The sequence below is a fragment of the Homalodisca vitripennis genome, unplaced genomic scaffold, assembly GCF_021130785.1.
Source record: "Homalodisca vitripennis isolate AUS2020 unplaced genomic scaffold, UT_GWSS_2.1 ScUCBcl_2336;HRSCAF=6980, whole genome shotgun sequence".
NCBI lineage: Eukaryota > Metazoa > Arthropoda > Insecta > Hemiptera > Cicadellidae > Homalodisca > Homalodisca vitripennis.
The window spans coordinates 25,827-45,725 of record NW_025778443.1 but is presented as its reverse complement, the minus strand read 5'-3'; the positions used below and the strand labels follow the sequence as shown (position 1 = coordinate 45,725).

Genomic DNA, 19,899 nt, shown 5'->3' with positions numbered 1-19,899 from the left:
ACACAATAATTGTAGTAGAGCCTCAGGATTAAGACTATCCAAATTGTTTATCTCTCCTTACGTTAAAGGGTGGACAGCTCTCCTAGACCAGAATAAGGAGGATATAAGACTGATATTAGGAATGTTGACAGGACATGGCCCTCTAAGGAAGCACCTTATGAAGGTAGGCCTTAGCCAGAGTAACGAATGTAGACTCTGTGGAGAGGAGGAGGAGTCAGCGGAGCACATTTGGTTAGATTGTCCTGCCATCGTAGAAACTCGGGAAAGATACCTGGGAGCATATCTCCTCAGCCCCAAGGACATTAGAGAACAGGATTGTTTTTTGCAAAAGCCTCGGACTTTGAGGGCACAAAATTAAAGTAAGGGAGGCGCAAAGGTCCTTTTAGAACTAAGCGCGGGGACAAACTGTCCTTTTCCTCAGGAAGGAAAAAAAAAAACTAAACTTGTTAAGCTTATAAAATCTAAATCATTAAATGTAAATTAGCTTCCAACAGCAAAATGCACCAAATCAACATACATAACAAAAAACTAAGCTGTAAGTTAACTTAAATTTCAAAGTAAGCTAGTCAACATTTCATCTCAAAAGTTTTTTTAACGTTTGTGATCAGTTTATTTATGTGAATAAACAATGTACAACTACATACAAAGATGTTTACATTGTCAAACCCCTCCCTACTCCTCGCCACCTTCTCGCTCCTGACCCAAACTGATGAACTGCCTCAGTGCACGATAAACCAGTGAAGTATCTGCATATCTATTAAAAAGTGCACAACTCGTTTAGGCTGCAACTCCAACTATCATCAATGTGTGGGCTGTCTTCATTGTTTCTTCCATCAACAGCTATGACTGTTCTGAAGTTTTCTTTAATCAGTGCCCTGTATACTGAGTTTCAGTTGATCTTCGAGTCCAGGAGACAATGTAGAACATTGATAGGGATAGTATTCATAGAAATTATAGGCTCAGCAAAGTACTGGTATTAAAGATGTAGTTGTACAAGTAACCTAGATGTCCATGTATATCTCTTGAAAATATTGCCAGGACTGTTCACTCTGCAGATAAGGTGTAGATTTAAAAACAAAGATGTCTACATTTCCAAGGATATTTTATTATTTCTTTACAGATATGTTTTCTCATATTTAACTGATATATCCCTTATTATTTGACACTCACTTACTCAATAACACAACTTCTCGTTTATGTCAGATAAATGAGACATTGTAATGTATGTGATTAATATGAAAGCAGAATTTAAATTTAATATAATATATAAATGTACTACACTGTACCTAATTTAGCAGCCATGACAGTCTCTGGTCGACGTGTCCTAAACTTCTCATGGCTTATTTTAAGAAGACCACACTTTTTTATTGTACCATTGATGTCACCACAATGAGGACAGATGCTCACTTTCTTCGCTCGGTCTTGAATCTGTTTGCGGATAGCTTTTCTCGCTAAATAAGTCAAGTTGGGATTCCGCACTTTAGCATAATATGACATCCTCTCCTTGTCGTTCAGTAACACATGAGCACATAGAGGATTCTGTAAAACATTCATAATGTGAGCTCTTTTGCAAAAACACCAAATCTAAATTCACAATAACTTGAGTTAAACAATCAAAACTGTATCTTTTAACAGAATAAAAATATAGCCTAATGATATTACCTTGCATATTGTCTGTAGTATGTTGATGACAGAACGAAAATAACCAATATGAAAGACTGGCAATTCAAGATCTATATAGCCGTAATGTCCCACGCAATCATTCAGACCCTTGTTACAGGATTGGCAGTTGGCATCCTTCTGATTTGTTCCCTAGAACAGTTTGATATTCATACAGTAAGATACTGATTAATGTCACAGAAACAGTTGTCTCAAATACCAATATACCATAAAAATTCTAAACTACTAGGGTTGCTTGGAAAATAAATTGTTAAGGCATATAATCTTTGAACATAGGGATAGCGGTGCGATCTGAATGGCCGGTGTGTAGCTAGGTTTAGTTTGCACCTGGCAGTATCACAGTAAAGGTGACTATTCTGTTCTTAGAGCATTAAATTAGTGTCTCAAATGGCTACAACAGTCAACTCTCTCACATACTATAAAGAAAATATCTTCATTACATTTCTTTTGGTAAAAACATGCAATCAATAGAAATTCACCGTGATGGTGTTTTGTATATGGGGAAGATATTACGATATTATAAACTAAAGTGGTCAACTGCCTGTGATTACTGATAAACTCGTCAAACAAACCAACCATACGGTTAGAGAAAATTGTAGGTTAACAATCACAGATCTTTCAAAGCAATTTCCACAAATATCAACAACTATATTGACTGAAATTGTGCCTGTAAAACTTCTATATCATAAAGTTTGTGTCCAATAGGTGTTCTTGACTGATGGGACACAAAACAAAGAGAATGGGACCATCTCTTTTTTGTCATGAATAATTTGAATAAAGAAGGTGACAAACGTCTACACCACATAATCACTGGTGATGAAACATGGGTTTCTTATGTCAACATCAAAGAAAAATGACAATAACAGCAGGCAAATAGTAAAATCAACAATTAACATACATAAATTAAAACACTAGTTTCTAGCAGAACGTTTACAAAATAATTGTAACGTTTTATACTCCAAAAACATGATGGTACAGCCAATTCTGGAGTAGGAGGTGGGGTGTGGAAGTCTTATATTCCAGGAGAACACATCTTCTGTGTTACAAGTAACAGCAAACTTGTGTTACCTTACATGTCACTTTATACTTATATAAGTAAAATAACTCATCCTCATTCTGGAGGATCCTTATATTTTCTTAGTAACTGATTGTACGCCATTTTCTATAAAAATTACTTTGTTTAGGCATTCTAACACTCTTAAAAAACACAATTTTAAATTAGTATTATTACTAGTGTTCTGATCAAGTGGCTCTAAGACCAAGAAGACTTCTGTAAAAATTACATTACTAGATTGAATTTTCTCCCATTTAAAACTTTCCTTTTGTATAGGATGGTGTTAAGATTTGTAGAATTGGGTCAGAACCAAATCACTATAATTTATTTTCTCTCGGACAGAGAACAGTCCAAAACCGCTTACTTGATTATTTTCTTCAATTGTTGGTTATGGAGAGTAGGCCTGATCATAACTTCATTTAAAGGTCAATTTGTAAGTTAACTGTCTGAACTTACCATTCTTCTGTCCAGAACCCCAAAAGGAACAGGAGTTCTTGTGGCATCTTGAGCGTACAAGTTTTTAGCTACAACGTGCAAATGAGCTTGCTGTTGCATCTGATGGGGGCCATCAACTCCAAAACTGACTTTGCATCTGAAAAATAATTTTTTGTATTTTAACATTCAAGCTGGTTAAGTATATACTCTTACAACAACAGTGACAGAGTATTTTATGCCAACTGATTGTGGTTTATAAAGATTTTCTAAACCTTAAGCAATTCTTTAAATGCCTTAAATGCTTTAAACAACATTTGATTTTGATATTGCAATTTATTACAGATAAGTACAACCTCAGACAAATTTTATTTTCATTAAAAGTTTACAAAAAATAAAACATTATTGATGATGGATTATTTTTAAATTATGACAAATGTCTGAAATCATATTGTCTTCACGAAATAGCTTAAATTCTATAGAGTTCCTTATGGGAAACCCTATACTGAATAAAAATAATAAACAATTAGTATTAACAGATTAAATTATTTGTAACAATTTAATAGCATTGATACTAAAATCTAAGCTTTTATTTTTAGATTTCAGATGAATTGAGATTCATAATACAGTTTTAAACTATAGCACCATGTTAAAAGCTGAGCATTAACAGCATTAAACTGGCAGCTGGCTAGCATTTTATACTATATATAACTTGCAGAGTATTGAGAAACAAATTTTATATAAACATAAAAAATTTTAATTACAAAAATAATATGTACTTTGTTGGCATTTATTTTAAATTTAACTGATAACAATTTATATAAATTGTTATCTCTAAAACTAGTACAGCTACAGAAACCAAATTTGGCACAGGTTTGACTAGGTAAGAGAAAATTTAAAAAAAATGTGTTATTTAATTTAATATTAACAAAAGGCATTTGTTGAAAATGTTTAAAGTCAAATAACAAAAAAAGCCAGTAAAGTTATAAAAAATTTACCAGACACCGACTGTTTAGAGAATTTTATTGCGATTTTAAAGATACTCTTGTAGAAGTTGAGCCGGGGCTCAGTTTGGGCAATTTATTTTTTGTCTATTATTTTCCCACCTCGGCCACTCTTGTCAGTCGGTGGGGGAGTCACTCCGTCAAGTATTGATTTTCTGCCTGGTTGGACTGATTGGTTGAGGTCAGCTGGTTGACCTTGACTAGTTTACCGACCAGCTGTTCACCGGCACCGGCACCGGCTACTGTTCGGAGCGGTCAGACTGTTCGGAGACACGTTCGGAGAAGCTACTGCGTTTGCTGTCTGTTCGCTGCTCGTCCCGTTCCACATGGCTGGCTAATTCTCCGACTTTCGGCAGGTAAATGTTCTTTTGCACTCTCTTAACTTATTTAGTTGGCGGTTTTTCTCTCCCACCCAGACATATATTATCGTAGATTAGTTATAAGTAATTTATATATATTTTTGTAACTTGTGTTCCTCGTGTACGTGTTCGTGTCGCAAAGTGTTCGTTCCTGTCTTTCGTACGTTCTAAAATTTGTTAATTAATTATCTATGCCGGTTAAATTTATTTTATTTTGCTCTAGCGCTTTCTTACTGATCCGTTCGGCGAACGGAAATTATTTATTCCGTGTACACACTTTGTCTTTTTAGTGTAAGCGAGACGGTACAGACTTTGCAAATTTTTGTTACCTCGTGTTTTGTGTTGCGTGCAAAATTGGGTGGCAACATTCATGATTTCGATTTTATTATTTAATTATTGTTATTTGGGAAATAATGTATTGTTATTATTTGTAAATTATATAATTATTATCAGGCCTACCTTACAATTAATATTTAATAGCAAAATGTAAATTATTATAATATAATGATTAAAATCCAGCGAATTATAGTTACAAGTAAATGTTATCACGCTTAATCATTTAGTATGGCTGTCCTAGCCTATGTAATATTTAATATTGTCACCAAGTAGTGCATCTTAAAATACTTGGTGTCTTGAGTTATTTTTAGGAAATAGTCTTTGATACTTAAAAGGTACTGTTAGTTACAGATTGTTATTTTTTTTTAATTGTTAAATTTAAATATTTTATTATACTTTGTGGCAAACATAATTAAGTTTTTATTATTACTCGGGTTGTAGTAAAGTTGATCTGAATTTCTACTGGTTATGTTGGGATTCTACAGGGTCCCCGTGAGTGCCGTCAGCGGGACTGATGCGGCGAGTCTGCCCACAGCACTGAAACCAACTGAATGCCCGCGCCCTGCCAGCGCTATTGGACCGGCATCCAACCGGAGTGTAGTGCTCCCATTAATTTCTTCTGGAACAAGGTTGGATCAGAAATGTTTTTTACTTCTTATACCCCTTGAGAGGATAGGCTTGTATGGAGCGCTGCCAGATGTTAGATCTGGAGGAGGGCCAGTATATTAGCCAGTATTATTTAGTTTAGTTACATGAACTGAAGGGGAGGATTTCATCTTTAATTCGGATTCGTGGAGGCAACTAAGCCCCCCGCCTCCTTCGAAAATTGGCTTTAAATATTTTTTTTAATTTTCGGCTACAAACTTGAAACCAAATTACTTTTTAAAATTAGTGGGCCTAGAAATTCTACAACCTTTTCCCTCCCCTCAGTTCATAAAAAATTACCTGTTAAAATTTTTAGATTTACTACTGCCGTACCTGATATTATGTTATTTAGTATATTATATTTTTTATTTATTATGTTATTGTTTCTATTTATTATGTTATTGTCTTTATTGGAATTCTATTGATTGTTGTCATTTAGTTATTAAGTTACGCGGTGCACCGTGGTGCTGCAGTAATTGTATTTTGCATGAAAATGTTGCCACCTCATTAATTATATATCATTTACTCGAAATCTTGTCTCTCTTTGTCTCTCTTCCCACTAGTGGCATGTGATTGTTTTTTTTTATGATTTGCTCCGAGTTTGGGAGGGGCACGCTTCCGAGGCCTCCTGTATTTTTCACTAACTCGGAACAAAATGGTAGCAGAGCGTGGTTTCGTGTTTTTACCCTCTGCGGGCCCGGGGTTTTTGTTTTGCCACTGGTGGTGAGAGGCACGAGTTGAAGTTGTTAGTTGACTTCCTGCGCCTGTGCCGTCTCGCTGTGCTATTTTTCCGCCGATCTACAGGAAGTGTGTAAACTTGTTTATTATTTTCGGATTATTGTTACTTGTGTGTTTTTGTTATATCTTGTCTTCATTGTTTTTTTTCTGGTTTTGTTCTGGTACGGCGTAGTGTTTTGTTGTGGTATTTTGGATTCGCTGCCGTGTTTTGTGGACAGCAGGAATTCTGGGGACCCTGCTGAGAGTGTTGTCTCACTAAGTTATTCACTTGTCGCCTTAGTTATTGCTTTGTTAGTCGTTGACTTCGAGTCAGTGTGTTGTTTGTTAGTTTTTTGTTACTCTTTGTTATCATGCCTGTCTCTCTGGTGCCTGAATACTTGCTGAAGGAGGATCTCCATTTTGAGTTGTTGGCTCGTGGGCTTAATCCGGGTTCCGACTGCGAGTCCATGCGGAAGCAACTGCGTGATAATATGGAACTGGACACGACCTGGCCTAGAGATTTGACGTTCCAGAAGCAGAGGCCTATTTTGGAGGCTAAGTTGGAGACTTTTGAAAATAGTCAGGAGGACTGGTTGGAGTCGCCGCCTACTGGCCGAGAGAGGGCTAGGTATTTGTCCCGGCTTACCCATCTACATATGAGGCTGTCGCTACTTAGATCCAAGCTTACCAGTTCTGGTGATAGGGAGTGGTTGGAGGAACGCATCACCTTGGTGGACAGCCTGCTGACTGTACTCGAGAGGGACGAGGGAGCAAAGGCTCCTGAAAAAACCTTGTCTGCGGTTGACTCTGCTGCGGCTGTTAAGGGTAAATGCCGGATCCCTAGGTCAGTTGTTGCAGACTTTGATGTGGGCGTGGCGTCGGGGGTGTCTGGTGTGGACGGGACCCTGCCTGCTGGATCTGGAGGACTGGGAGCTGTGATGACGGGATCCTTTGTTCAGTATCACAAGCTCCCAAACCCACTTACCCCGTTGCTGCAGCGACTACCTACGGTGGATGGTCTAGATACTGAAGCCTTGCTGCGGTTTCTTTCTGAGATCCTGCGACTGCATGACTTGCCTGGTCTTCAGGGAGCGAGCTTCCTGCATGTCATCTCTCCGTTTTGTAGGCCACCTTTGGGTGACTGTCTGGTTCGAGTTCTCCAGAGGGGTGGTACCCTGGATGATTTTCATAGGGAGGCATTGGATTTCTTTGTTCCTGGTCAGTTGAGGGAACGTCTCCGTGTGGAGAAATTCTTTAGGCCTCAGGGCAACGGAGAGTGTTTGGCTAAGTTTGTGGCCGAGGTGAGGGACACTGATAGGGTGTTAAGGCTCAATATCCCCGAAAGTACTGTGGTCACCACCATTCTTGAGGGTCTCAATCCTGAAGAGAGGTCCCGTCTAGTTTTTGCTGGTCGCCCTTCCACCTTTTCTGAACTGGACCGTCTGTGCATTGCTTCGCGCAGCGTGCAGTTTGCTGACCGGCAGAGGGCGGAGAGGAACAATCATCGTTCCATCCAGCCCTCCAGGGCTGTCACGGCCGTACAGAATCCCGTGGATGGGCCACATCACTCTGGTGGGCTTCATCCACCCATCTGCTATGCCTGTGGTGAACGAGGTCATACTCGTCGGGAGTGTCCTAGGAGATATCGCACTGGTCCAAAAAACTAGATCAAAGGGGGGTTTTCTCTGAAGTTCCCCGAGGTCTAAGAAAAAATTTCAAAAAAATAGTACCTGTGCGAAAAATTTGATTAATAGTTTGGACACTACGAGCCTAGCAGAAAAGGGAAACCTACGGCTTAGGACAGCATCTTCGGTGTGCCCTTATATCAATATCTTAGTGGGAGACTCAGTGCATAAGGCCCTAGTTGATTCCGGGTCAGCCTGTAGCCTCATCTCTTCCCGTCTTTTTGAAGCCATTTCAAGGTTGGGTTTGGTGAAGCACACCGAGGAGTCTTCTTTAACTTGCTGGACTGCTTCTAATTCCCCTCTTCCAATTTCGAAGAAGGCTTCAATCAAGTTTAAGGTTGAATATTTTTCATGGGTGTGGAGCTTCCTTGTGGCCCAGGACCTGAGTATGGATTGTATTTTGGGGGCGGATTTTATTCAAAAGACTGGTTTGGTGCTGGATCTTCAGGCGGGCCAGTCTTATTTCAAATTCAATCGGCGAGTGTCAGTCCCCTTTTCTGAGAATTTCAAATCGACATCGCAGGTTGGTGAGGTGGAGTGTGAGGAAGGTTCTGCCCCTGGGGACCCGTTCGGTCACTTGGATGAGGAGCAAGCTGGGGTTCTCCGTGAGCTTTGCTCAAGATTTCCGGATGTCCTCACACCCAAGCTCGGTTCTACCCATCTTATTGAATATGAAATTCGTCTGACTGACACTCAGCCAGTACGCTCCCACCCATACAAGTTGGCTCCTCCAAAGATGGAGGTTATGCGTGGTATCATCAAGGATCTCTTGGATCAAGGAGTTATTGAGCCTTCAAACTCATCGTATGCCAGTCCAGCGTTCTTGGTTCCAAAGCCGAATGGAAAAAATCGTATGGTGGTCGACCTAAGAAAACTTAATGCCAAGATTGAAATAGACTCAGTGCCTCTCCCCGATCTCCATTCTGCTTTTGATTGGTTCGGTAAGGCCAAATTTTTCACTATATTTGATTTGAACCAAGCCTATCATCAGATTCCGTTGAAGAAGGAATCACGTCCTCTCACGGCCTTCTGTGTTCCGTGGAATTTGTATCAGTACCGATCTGTGCCGATGGGGCTAGCTGTGGGGGCCCAAACGTTAACTAGGTTGCTTGACTCCATCTTCCACGATGTGAAGTTCAGGTATGTCTTTAATTATCTTGATGATCTTCTGGTCTACAGTGAGTCTTTCACGGAACACGTTAAACATCTTGAGGAGGTCTTGGTTAGGTTGGGTAGGGCTGGCCTTACCGTCAATCCGGAGAAGGTGTCTTACGCCAAGTCTGAAATATCGTTTCTCGGTCACCTCGTGTCGTCTAGGGGTGTATCTATAGATCCTGCCAGGACCCAAGGCATTCGGGATTTTCCTCCTCCGAAGGATGCCAAGGGTGTTGCCAGATTCATCGGCATGGTTAATTTCTACCGTAGGTTTATTCCTGACTTTGCCGAGGTGGCCGCCCCTCTGAACGCTTTAAGAAGGAAAGACGCAAAGTTCGTTTGGGGTGAAGATCAAGAACGTGCTTTTCAACTGCTTAGGGAGGCCATTATCCAACCTCCTGTGCTGCGAATACCGGACTTTAGTAGGCCCTTCATCTTGCAGACTGACTCCTCATCCTGTGCTGTAGGAGCTGTGCTTTCTCAAGAATTCGACGGCGCTCGGCAACCTATCGCTTTTGCATCTAGGACTTTGACCCTTCAGGAAAAGAAATCTTCTATTTATGAGCTGGAGTGTCTGGCGGTCGTTTTCGGCATGGATAAGTTTCGGAGGTTCCTAGAGCATTCCGAATTTCTGCTGGAAACTGACAATCAGGCTCTTTCCTGGCTATTGGCCCATCCTCGACAACTCGGGAAGATTGGTCGCTGGGTTGTCAAAATTGCGGCCTTTAAATTCAGGGTGCAGCACATTCGCGGCACCCAAAACGTCGTCGCCGATGCTCTTTCTAGAATGTATCATCTACCCAGCGATCCTGTTGATTCTCAAGCACCGTTGTGTGGGACTGTGATGTTGGATTTCCCTGCTGCCTTTGAGAGTTTTGGCTCTCACCAACTTCAAGACCACGAGTTGTCAAACATCATTGGTGAGCTCCAGGAGGGAGTAGCCCACTCTCCTTACTTCTTGTCCAAGGGTGTCCTCTGCTGTCGTGCCCGACGCGGAGGTGGTCCCAAGATTGTTCTGCCGAGTGCCCTCATACCGATGGTCTTTTCCTACTTTCATGTTTCTCCCGTGGGCGGTCATTTAGGTATTCACAAGACCATCGCTAAAATCAGAGATAAGTTCATCTGGAAGAGTATGGACAGAGACATTGCTGGTAGAGTACGAGCTTGTCATCTTTGCTCGGTCAGTAAACCAGCACAAAATACCAAATTAGGACTTCTTTCCTCCGAGGTGGCGGAGCGGCCTCTTGAGAAAGTGTTCATTGACTATGTGGGACCCTTTCCCCGTAGCAAGTCAGGGAACACTTCCCTGCTTGTTGCTGTGGATGCTTTCTCTAAGTTTTGCTGGTTGATTCCTCTTAGGAGTGCCACGGCGTCGCTCACCGTCAAGGCACTCAAGTCCCGCCTTCTACAGAATTTTGGAGTGCCCGCCACCTTCGTCTCAGACAACGGCACACAATTCGTGTCGAGGGAGTTTCATCGCTTCTGTTTTGGGCATGGAATCAAACATGTTACTACATCTCCTTACTACCCCCAGCCTTCTCATGCTGAGCGGTTCAACCGCAATCTCAGAGCCGCCCTCATCGCTTATCACGCTGAGAAACAAACTACCTGGGATGAAAACCTGAGCTGGCTTCAGTTAGCCTTCAATTCTGCTCTTCACGAAAGTCATGATTCCACGCCTTTTCAGGTCATGTTTAGTCGTCCTCCTTCTGATCCCTTGTCTAATCTCTGGAGTCTGGATAGTCTTCTACCAGTACCTGGTACTCCCAATGTAAGTGACACTTGGGAAGCAGTCAGGGTTAAGCTCCTACAGTCTAGGGAAAGGGTGAGGAGGAAATTCAATAAGGGACGTATTGCTAACCCCTTCCAGGTGGGGGATCTTGTCTTTTGTAAGGCCCATCCGGTCAGTTCGGCCGTGGATAAACGGGCAGCCAAACTTTGCTATCGGTGGACAGGTCCCCACCGGATTCTTCGTTTTCTCTCCCCAGTTACTGCTGAGTTGGTTGATCCCGTATCGGGGAGGTTGTGGCGGAAGGCCCATGTTTCTCATCTGAAGGCCTTCCGTGGTGATACCTCTGGTCATGCTCTGGATACTGGTGCGGCTGCGGGGGTGTCCGGGGACTGATCACCCCTGGTTTTCTCTGTGGTGTCGTTTTACTCTCTTTCTGTTTTCTTCTTTCTCCAAGAGAGGCGCCTCTCAAAATTTTTCAGGAGGACCGTGTTTTGTCTGCCTCCTGCTCAGGACTTCGTTTCCTGTTAGAGTTCTCGACTTCCCGTATCCTGTGCCAGAGCTTGTTGGTTCTTCTTTCAGTGGGGGAGAGGTTTTGTTTGGGGTTGCACCCTTTTTAGTGGGGGAGGTTGAGCCGGGGCTCAGTTTGGGCAATTTATTTTTTGTCTATTATTTTCCCACCTCGGCCACTCTTGTCAGTCGGTGGGGGAGTCACTCCGTCAAGTATTGATTTTCTGCCTGGTTGGACTGATTGGTTGAGGTCAGCTGGTTGACCTTGACTAGTTTACCGACCAGCTGTTCACCGGCACCGGCACCGGCTACTGTTCGGAGCGGTCAGACTGTTCGGAGACACGTTCGGAGAAGCTACTGCGTTTGCTGTCTGTTCGCTGCTCGTCCCGTTCCACATGGCTGGCTAATTCTCCGACTTTCGGCAGGTAAATGTTCTTTTGCACTCTCTTAACTTATTTAGTTGGCGGTTTTTTCTCTCCCACCCAGACATATATTATCGTAGATTAGTTATAAGTAATTTATATATATTTTTGTAACTTGTGTTCCTCGTGTACGTGTTCGTGTCGCAAAGTGTTCGTTCCTGTCTTTCGTACGTTCTAAAATTTGTTAATTAATTATCTATGCCGGTTAAATTTATTTTATTTTGCTCTAGCGCTTTCTTACTGATCCGTTCGGCGAACGGAAATTATTTATTCCGTGTACACACTTTGTCTTTTTAGTGTAAGCGAGACGGTACAGACTTTGCAAATTTTTGTTACCTCGTGTTTTGTGTTGCGTGCAAAATTGGGTGGCAACATTCATGATTTCGATTTTATTATTTAATTATTGTTATTTGGGAAATAATGTATTGTTATTATTTGTAAATTATATAATTATTATCAGGCCTACCTTACAATTAATATTTAATAGCAAAATGTAAATTATTATAATATAATGATTAAAATCCAGCGAATTATAGTTACAAGTAAATGTTATCACGCTTAATCATTTAGTATGGCTGTCCTAGCCTATGTAATATTTAATATTGTCACCAAGTAGTGCATCTTAAAATACTTGGTGTCTTGAGTTATTTTTAGGAAATAGTCTTTGATACTTAAAAGGTACTGTTAGTTACAGATTGTTATTTTTTTTTAATTGTTAAATTTAAATATTTTATTATACTTTGTGGCAAACATAATTAAGTTTTTATTATTACTCGGGTTGTAGTAAAGTTGATCTGAATTTCTACTGGTTATGTTGGGATTCTACAGGGTCCCCGTGAGTGCCGTCAGCGGGACTGATGCGGCGAGTCTGCCCACAGCACTGAAACCAACTGAATGCCCGCGCCCTGCCAGCGCTATTGGACCGGCATCCAACCGGAGTGTAGTGCTCCCATTAATTTCTTCTGGAACAAGGTTGGATCAGAAATGTTTTTTACTTCTTATACCCCTTGAGAGGATAGGCTTGTATGGAGCGCTGCCAGATGTTAGATCTGGAGGAGGGCCAGTATATTAGCCAGTATTATTTAGTTTAGTTACATGAACTGAAGGGGAGGATTTCATCTTTAATTCGGATTCGTGGAGGCAACTAAGCCCCCCGCCTCCTTCGAAAATTGGCTTTAAATATTTTTTTTAATTTTCGGCTACAAACTTGAAACCAAATTACTTTTTAAAATTAGTGGGCCTAGAAATTCTACAACCTTTTCCCTCCCCTCAGTTCATAAAAAATTACCTGTTAAAATTTTTAGATTTACTACTGCCGTACCTGATATTATGTTATTTAGTATATTATATTTTTTATTTATTATGTTATTGTTTCTATTTATTATGTTATTGTCTTTATTGGAATTCTATTGATTGTTGTTATTTAGTTATTAAGTTACGCGGTGCACCGTGGTGCTGCAGTAATTGTATTTTGCATGAAAATGTTGCCACCTCATTAATTATATATCATTTACTCGAAATCTTGTCTCTCTTTGTCTCTCTTCCCACTAGTGGCATGTGATTGTTTTTTTTTTATGATTTGCTCCGAGTTTGGGAGGGGCACGCTTCCGAGGCCTCCTGTATTTTTCACTAACTCGGAACAAAGTCAGGAGCAACAAACAACTGATAACTCTCAACTGTGACATGTTTGGCACTCCCGGCTTATCCATTGATGGATTTCAATGAAAAAAGTATCGTTGGAAATGTTATAAAAATTCCAAAATAGTTGGTATCATTTAAAATCGGTTTGATCTGGCTGATTGCATTTTCTGCATCGATTTGTCAACGGATTCATAGACAGAATTTACTTCAGGATTCGGTACTAATGCACAATACGGACCCCACCTATTTTTTACAAATCGGGTAGAGTAAGGTTATTTTATGTTATATTACTATCATAACCTAACCTAGGTCAGGAGATTAGGTAGTGGACATGCTAAGCGGACATAAGAGCCACTGTCCGGCGCCTACCGCGCAGCGACAGTACAGTCAGTCCATGGGCGTCTCTATGCTGATTTGAGAGCTACATAAAAAGCCGTAGGTTTTTTTTCAATGGCGAGGTCTGCTGCCCGTGACGAAATTATGCGCAGGAGGACATGCTATGAAGTTGTATTCCGGTGAACAATACCCTTTTTGAAAATGCAATGTGAGACCCTGGAAGAGGAAAGTGGGGTTTCGTGTCGGTATGTGGTTTGAACACAGTAGGTTACCTTTTGTGACAACATTGCGTTTTATGTATTGTTGGTACGAGGAACTAAATTCAGTTAAGTGGTGTGGCCGACAGTTTGCAATGTCTATTCACAAACAGTGGACTGGAACAATTACATGAGAGAGGTATGTGTTGAATCTGTTATAAAAAAGAATGTTGGGAAAATTGGTGGAACCAATAAAATAGACGAGAGCTTGTTTACCAGACGTAAGAACAATGTTGGTCCTATTCTGCCTGAACAATGGGTGTTAGGCGGACTCTGCAGGGAAATTAATGCTAGATTTTTGGTTAAGGTACCGAACCGTTGTGCAGCTACACTTATGGCTGCTATTCTGGAGCATATTGAACCAGGTAGTACGATTATGTCTGACTGCTGAAAAGTGCTGGATTTGAACATTTTTCAGTCAACCACAGCTACAACTTCGTAGATCCCAAAAATGGGGCCAACATGCAGGTGTACAAAGAATCTGGGGTAGTGCGAAGTGGCACAATAAGGTCCAAAGGAGAACTCTCGGCATCATCTATATACCTACTTGGCGGAATACATGTGGCGGTCGACAGTAGCGGAGAACGGAGGCAATAGGTTTGATGCGTTGTTAGCGGGCATCGTGGCCTTCTGGGATGACGCCAATACACAGTAACCAATCTGTGTTCATTGTTGTAAATATGTTCATATTCATGTTACACATGTTTTTTTACCTCCTAACTGTGCCCAATTTGTAAAAAATAGGTGGGTTCCGTATAGAGCATAGGTACCCAGGATTCCAGGGTTCACCAGATCCACTGAACTATTTGCTCACAACTACCACAGGACAAATTACCTGAAGGCTGGAACTATCAATAGATTACATAGGCTTAGATTTGTGTGAAGCAGACTTCTTCCAGGATAAATTCAAAATATTTAAGATGACGGTCATGGCTTGCCTCCCTATAAAACAATCTTGTTTGTTGCCCACACAGCCCCTATGTAGCATGCCTGTTTTCTTTGTTTATTAAAATTAGCTGTCTCTGTATTATTGATTGTATATTAATGTTATTATTTATTACTTGTTAGTGTTATATGTCAAATTATTTTTTTTGGTCCTGTATATAGTCATCCACTGTTGGCAACTACTTGTTACATGTATATTGGCATTGCTGTTGGAAATAAAATTGTTGTTATTTAATGTATCCAAAGATGGTGCAACAGCTAACATCAGCAGCAACCAATAAAAGGTAGACTCATGGTCACAACACCATGTGACGCCTAGCAGAGACGTAGAAAGATGAAATATTACTCTGCGCGAGAAAAATAGTTTCATTTTTAATGTTCTATTACTTCATTGTTCGTAATTATTTCCCCATGAGACCTTTTTTTTTGCGTAGACTTTGATAAGCGGCCTACACTCGTTATTCGGTTGTTTTTATCCAAAGGAATGATTCGATATGACTATTTGTTTTAACTTAGCATATGATTTCAACTTATTAGATATATTCAATTTAATGTAAACAATAAACAGCAAGAAGTAACTGATATTTTGAGACTTATAAAATGGAGATGAATATGAGGAAAATATGTGAGATATTTCTCACGTGACGAGATTTGTTTAAGTGGCTTCAACATGTGGGTTTGGCTCCTGGTAACCTATGGGGAGAATTCTTTCCTCCATTTTACAAAGCGTTACTCGTTGATATCAAGCTGTACAAGTAATAAATATAAGGTATATATATATATATATATATATATATATATATATATATATATATATAAATGTAAGGTTTCATTGGTGCCTAAGTCTAGGCCATAGTTGGTTTTGTAATGTTAGTGTTAAATTTACGCTTTTAAACTGTAATGTATGAGATTCTTCTTCTTACGTAATTTATTATACTCTTATTACTCTATTTAATGTTACTCTTATTGTGTACGATTTTACATATCAAAGTTGGATAATATGTCGAATTGTTCGATAAAAACCACCGAATAACGGTGTAGGCGACTTACTAAAGTCTCCCCCTTTTTTTTATGAAAATAATACAAATAGTTTAATATCTCAAAACTCATCTTTTGCCAATCCATCCGTTAGTTTCACATTTGCCTGATAACTTTAATGTCCAAATTAACTATTCAATCATTTTATAATTCAGATTTGATCTTAGACTAAAGCTATTAAATCCTGATCTTTACTTGGGTAGGATACAAAAGCGGACCCGGCTTTTATATAGAAATTGGCAAACGATATTATTTAATCATAACTATCGATATCACCAATCGATACTGATTAATTATTTTGAACAATTTACTTAATCTATATCAACAGCTATAAACATTTTCAAATAATACGCATAATCGTATTATTATTATTACTATATATACGACTGTACGTGTATATATAACAATAATAATTATTATTATACACACACGTAATATATAATTACGTGTGTATAATTATTAACCAATTCAATAATTATTACGACATAAACCATACGAATTGTGACTCATAATTATTTATGAGTTTTCCTGTTTGATCGATCTTGTTCGGCTTAATTTATTATTTATGTCATTTCTTAATTATTTACGAGTTTTCCTATATTCCTTTAAACTCTTATTTTATTTAAAACACATAATATTGTTATGTAGGACTATAGATATTTTTATATTTATTGTTAGTCTAAGATTCGAGATGCGAATACTAGGTATCGATGATTATATTCTTCGATTTATAAAAAAAACTAGGTCCTCTTATCATACCCTACCCCTTTACTTTTGTAGTTAAATTCATAGCATCCATTTCTATGCCACTTACACTAAACATCTAAAAGTAACATCTTAAACTAGTAATCTAACACATAGGTACTGTTCATTCATTGTTGCATTACTTAGTGAAATTGTGTTAGAGTTGAGTTTACTTACATTTTTCTAGTTAAATCTGTTTCTCTATACTGTTCTTTGACCATTGTGGTCACGACTGAAACCACTTTTAGATGAATTCGAATCTTATTTGGATAATTTAATATACGCCTGTTGTAGATTTACATTATTCACCGTTTAAAAACTTCATACAAAAATAAAAGAATCAGCAAATTAACCTCAATTTCTCACAAACAACATAGGTTACGAAAATCCAAATGAAATCCATCCTCTCCCCATACTGTCTGTACATCCTTTTTTTCTCATCACTGTAGTAGTAGGCAACTACAAAGACATGTAAAGGAATGTATTACATATATAATGGTTAATTACATGTAAACTTGGTTTGAGTGAAAACGATTATAACTCATATTTGAGTTAAACAGGGTTTTGCTGTAGACTCCGTGTCATGCATATCACAAGTATTATGGCAAAGATCTTTATCTTTAGCAAACCCTGTCCTAACTTGCTCTCCAGTTGAGCTCTCTCCCCAGAATAATCCCCGGACACCTCACGACTCACTTTAGTCTTGACACTCATCTCCATAATCATAATCAAAATGTAACCAATCAACCAATGTTTACCCACAGACACCTGTTAATAGATAATAGAGGCAACAAGTTAGTACACGTTAAGTCTATTCGGTTTCCATTATGTTCAAAAGGCCCATTTATTAATTTCGTGATCTTGATGTTAAAATTACCACTCACAATAATTACAATGTTACATGAATAATCTTCTGTAAAGACATTACTACTTTTAAAATCAGCCCCCATTACTGATTTTAACAGATCATCTAATCAGGTATTTTGTATCTGATTAGATGATCTGTACTATATTCTACATGAGTGAGATGGAACTCCACACTGGGGCAGCTCCTGGTCGTCCTTGCACTGATCGTCGCGAAAAGGGCGAGTGAACTCTTTTACAGAGCAAACCAATCCCAGAAGTGAAATAAAGGCTACATAACCCGATCGCCCATTCAATCCTTCTGGCGAGCACAACAAGGTGGTCAGTACTCTGCTGTGAGTGATTTTCATGCCAAATGGAGGTCAGGATAAAAGGCCAGTGACGAATTCAATAAGAGGTTTATCACCATTGTAAACTATAGAATCTGAAAAGCTATAGCTTATCATGAAATTCATCGTTCTCAGAATAATTTATATAGTTTTAAAGAACATGGCATCAATTATTTGCCAAATGTTTCTTCTGCCTCATATATATATATATATATATATATATATATATATATATATATATATATATATATATATATATATATATTAAGAAAGCTAAGTTAATATTGCACAATGATTGTATAGAAATAGCTATAAGGAGTTTTATTCTAACTTATTATACGGAATTGGGTATTTTTTTTATCATCCGGAGGCCACTATTTTAGATGAGTTTTCTTACTGGGAATCTACAAAAACTATACTATTAGAAATAACAGACTATATTTGACTTACAGTAAAAATTACAAATCATTATGACGATCGGTTCTTGTTTTCTGCATCAAAAAAAGGAAGCGATCTCGGTGGGTAGGAGGCTACTCTGTCCCTATCTACTATTTGCTAGATAGATATCTGACCTTTGAAAGTTGACCTTTACGAGCGTTCATGTGATCTGAGCTGTAATTTGGAAACTATCTCTTTATTCCTCAGAAGTGTAGAATGGCGCCTACCTACCGAAGCCCGCACTGATGGCCAGAGGTATTTTGATCGGTACTTTCCCAATCTTTACGTGCCAGATCATCCAATCTAATCACAGAATATGCATATTTAGAGTTAATGATTTTGTATTTATGCAATGGGATAAATTAAACTACAACACGCTGTTTTGGTGATAGATCGTTTTACATTTTATCTTTGCACTTCGGACAAAGATGATAAATTTCGTCAGGACTACCTTAACGGCGTTTTAGCGTTCTGTGAAAATTTTGAAATCTTAATTTGAAGATATTATATTCCAGTTGATGACTTTGGGATTTGTAACAGACCCTTCCTTGGTGCTCATATACTTGACAATATAGCCTCATCAACATCGGTTGCTGATATAGGATAAATTCATGAGTACAAATAAGTAATCACTTATCACCTATAAGTAACCTCATAATCTTTTGAACCGATCGAGATTCCTTTTGGGATCTTTTCCATCTTTTTATAGCTTGCCAGTCATTATGAAGATTATAACAACATTTTTATAACTGCTTTCCGGCAGTATAATTCTTAAAGTCATGTACTGTTATTGCAAGAAATGCTGCGAGAATATTTTGTACGGCTGAAATGGAATTATGATAAATTGTAAAACAGTTCTTAAACTAAACTTAAGAAAAGATTATAATTGAGCAGATCTGATACAAGCGCTTTCGTGTATTCATATTATATTACTACATTTTAACTTACATTTGTGTAGGCCTCCTCTGTTGAACCCCTGAATGAAGTCACAACTATCAAACCTAAAATCACATATTCAATCCATGATGTCATACTAATTACGAAAACAAGTCAGTTAAATTCTAAAGACGTATAGCTAAAGCCGATTCTTACAAGAGAACAAAATTAGTCTCGCCAGTTTCTTTAGCCACAAATAAGTAGGCTAATTCCTATTCAGATTCTTAAATATTGAACAATAAAATTAATTATCAAATATATGATATATCAAATGATGTATCTCATAAATAATTAATCAATTTATTCCTTAGCATATAAGTTGTGTAAACGATTAAACTATTTAATTTTTTCTGCAACTGCAATTAATGAGCTACGGTTAAATATTTTACAGTTTGCTTGAATAATATAGCTTTTAATATTTGCGCTGGTTATTACGTATTGATTTATTATTATTGCAATAATTATTACTGTATGCTCTTCTTTATGCTCTATATGGTTAAGTGTTTTCCATAGACTATTAACTCTTTCGATTTTAGGGTACATATTCGAACTAATCCGTAGTATTGTTTTTATGATATTTGTTGCAAGTACTAACAGTGATACGCAGTACCGTTTAGCTTAAAAAAAGGAGTAACTTCCCACC

At 38.6% G+C, this 19,899-nt stretch overlaps 1 protein-coding gene across 1 annotated transcript in view; it reads right to left on the bottom strand.

Annotated features, from left to right (window-relative positions):
• Positions 1-17,024, bottom strand: part of LOC124371958 (DNA-directed RNA polymerase III subunit RPC1-like) — a 40,934-nt gene extending 23,910 nt beyond the window's left edge. Inside the window, 4 exon segments of the mRNA XM_046830326.1 lie at positions 1,287-1,539; positions 1,663-1,812; positions 3,191-3,326; positions 16,867-17,024. Coding sequence (XP_046686282.1) covers positions 1,287-1,539; positions 1,663-1,812; positions 3,191-3,326; positions 16,867-16,910 — 583 coding nt within the window. The 5' untranslated portion in view covers positions 16,911-17,024.
• Positions 17,025-19,899: the final 2,875 nt, after the last annotated feature.